The 3,136-nt window shown below is 31.2% G+C and overlaps 1 protein-coding gene across 1 annotated transcript in view; it reads right to left on the minus strand.

Annotated features, from left to right (window-relative positions):
- The window catches only part of TRIADDRAFT_62368 (uncharacterized protein), a gene marked incomplete at both ends in the record, with an annotated part of 6,857 nt that extends 4,933 nt beyond the window's left edge, over positions 1-1,924 (minus strand). Inside the window, 4 exons of the mRNA XM_002118292.1 lie at positions 514-562; positions 847-1,283; positions 1,527-1,678; positions 1,852-1,924. Of these exons, the coding sequence (XP_002118328.1) occupies positions 514-562; positions 847-1,283; positions 1,527-1,678; positions 1,852-1,924 (711 nt within the window). The remainder of the gene's footprint in view (positions 1-513; positions 563-846; positions 1,284-1,526; positions 1,679-1,851) is intronic.
- Positions 1,925-3,136: the final 1,212 nt, after the last annotated feature.

Genomic DNA, 3,136 nt, shown 5'->3' on the forward strand with positions numbered 1-3,136 from the left:
ATAGAATGCCGATTGACTACGTTAGGTAAGACAATTTATACTTCTCAATATAATATTTGTATTATTAATGATGGAAGTGAAAGCGTCACAACTTCAAATTTTACTAGTAACCTTAATATGGTGATAATGTTGATTTAGTAGATAAAAAAGGAGACAAAACTAAAAGCGCAATATTATCAACCTACAACTAACGATTGATAGATATTCTTATTCTGTACAGTATTTGCAGAATTAATATAGCTGCCTATGTACAGTCGTCAAAACATAGAATAGGCAATCATCGTAACTAGTATGACCTTTTTATAAATCGTGATAGAACCCAAATATATTAACAAGTAGATAAAAAGTATTATGTTCTGTATTTTACAGATTGCATTTATCCTAGCTTGTTCCACTTGTATACCAATAACTAAATATATCTACAAGTTACACTAGTTCAATCTGTTCATTCCATACCTATAAGGCATTGCAAAATTACTCCATTAACTTAACTTGGGCATACAGTATTCTAACCAAAATTAACATAAAGCAGATATATGATAGCTTATTCGACATGCAAGTACTGTACAGTCACAATCAATTTAAAATACTTATCAATCTGTTCATTCTATATCTATCACTATATATGCCTACAAGGACACACTAGGTCATGCTTTGAATATTAAAATATAAAGCATTGCAAAATTGGACATCACTCAATTAACTTAACTTGGATATGCACTATTCTACTCTACCCCAAAATTAAAAATAATTGGTGTTCAAACATGATTGATGCTCTAAATGTATAGCAATTTACTTTGTGTCTATTTCAATACATTCTACGAACCGAAATCTGATTAAACTTACTTTTCTTTATCATATGTAAGTAATGATTTGTTATGCATTTTCTTTACGAGATTCCGAGCTTCGATTTCATCGTAGTTCCATAACGATGCAACAGATTGAATAGGAATACCGACTCGCTTAAATACAGCTAGTTGCTCAAATAATGGTCTAATCTCATCATTTAAAGTATCAACACTTAATTGTAAAGTCCCGTATAGATTGAAACCGTAATGAGCTAATTCAATATCTGCAGACTTTTTGGCAATGATATCCTTTGCTTTATTCCACTCTTCATCAGTTTTTAAATCAAGACCACCAATTAAAGTGATAGCTAATGGTAAACCTTGACAACTGTCGATAACATTCTTGACAACTGGATTTTGACGCAATGTCTGATCATTATCGTTAACGGCAAGTAACGCAAGCAGTTCTATAGCTTCATCATACGTTAGTTTTTCCTATACAAGAGAGTATATGAAATAAGAATTGTATTTATCATAATTGTTCGGATAGGTTACTTAATGACAAAATAGAGAAATCATAGCGGTGAAGTTTTCTTCAACTATAACACTATACTCCATGCCACTTTAATTAATACAGTTGGAAAAAATTATAAATTCATTTTTGACCTTTTATTGCATGAAATGAACAATATCATCAGAGCAATTCAACTGTAACTGAAACTGAATTACAAAACTAACCGGTAAACGGATGCAGTGATGGTCGAGCTCATTTTCTAGATACTTAAATCGTGAAGTAGAGATTGACTTCTTGGCAAAAGATAAGTATTTGTAATGATCCTTTTTCCAGATATCGTCAAAAATAAATAGCGTCTCGGATAGTCGGCTATTTGCTGTTATAAGAATAATCAAATACTTATTAATACTGTACCTTAAATATGATTCAAGTTGACATGGAATTACTTATAAAAGGCTCAAAAATCACCTTCTAGACTAGAACTGAGATAAGCACAAATCTCGCTGATAGATTGAATATTCTCTTTCCATTCCATATTAAGTCTGATACCTAATGTCTTGAGTTCCTGGCATAACTCGATATTAGATATATTGCCTAAATTAAGATAAATATGAATCACCATCGCTGCTTTAAACAAGCATGGCAATTTAACGACCTTCGACAGCGCGTACATTTCAACAAAGTTAAGTTTAAAGGATCTAACAAATATGTATCTCTTTTCCCATCTCATCTTGCATTTTAAAGCATTTTACTTTATTTGCTCCAGTAGATAAAGGGATCATTAATAACATGATAATCCACTTATCGATAATCCCTAAAGATCTAACCCTAACAAAATTATGGTTCGATTTCATTTTATCTCTCGACGTAATATTGCCTAAAAATAGTACACAATCATAATACTACTTTCGACTACTGGTTAAATATGGCCAAATTTTTTAAAAGGGGAAAATTTCCACAATGTGATGATTTTTAAATCAGGTTACACTTATTAATTTGAATAGGAATTTATAGTTGATTCTCATATACTAGAAAATAAATTTTACTGTACTATTAATTATAAATTGTGATCGTTTTCAACGTCATTTAATGGGGTAAGGCAGCTATTTTATTATATCGTGGTCTGTAATTACTTTTGCTACATTATTTTCATAGAAAGAATTGCTCTTGTAAATATGATTGAACTACGAGTTAAAGTTATCTTACTAGAAGCTCGATAAATATGGAAAGATTAAAAACTATGATCATTACATGGTAGCCTACTTGATGGCATTTACTCATAAAATAAGGTTAAACTTATTTATCTCTTGGCAATACTTTTATCCATTCCATAAGAACAATGTTCTCATCTCGTACTTCTTATAATTCTTCTAATGATACTAGCAACTGCTTTCGGTCCGAAGTAGATAAGGGACAGGTGGGGTAAGCTTATGCTCTACTCCAAATTCGAATTGATCAATTTTGCAGATACATTGTATGGATAATTGTACAGTAATAGTCGCCCAAATACATTACTTATTAATACTTGAAATATCATCTGTAAGACTTACAAACTTACCAATTTTCATCCAGTAACAGCCATTTGATTTAAATAAGCCCTTTTTCAGTAGCTTGTCTAACAGACTGGCAAACAGTTGTTGTTTTACCACTACCAGCCATACCATGTATTAAAATTTGACCATTTGACTTGTCTATTTCCTGCAATTGAGTACAAATTTGGTCTACAATTTTCTTCCTTATAACGTAGTGACTGTTTGGAGTTAGAGGAAGCTGTCGAAGAGGAATTTCTAATTGTGGAATGAATTATGTAGAATGGAGAATTTAATAAAGGAAG

This window comes from Trichoplax adhaerens, genomic scaffold, assembly GCF_000150275.1.
Source record: "Trichoplax adhaerens TRIADscaffold_42 genomic scaffold, whole genome shotgun sequence".
Taxonomy (NCBI): Eukaryota; Metazoa; Placozoa; class Uniplacotomia; order Trichoplacea; family Trichoplacidae; genus Trichoplax; species Trichoplax adhaerens.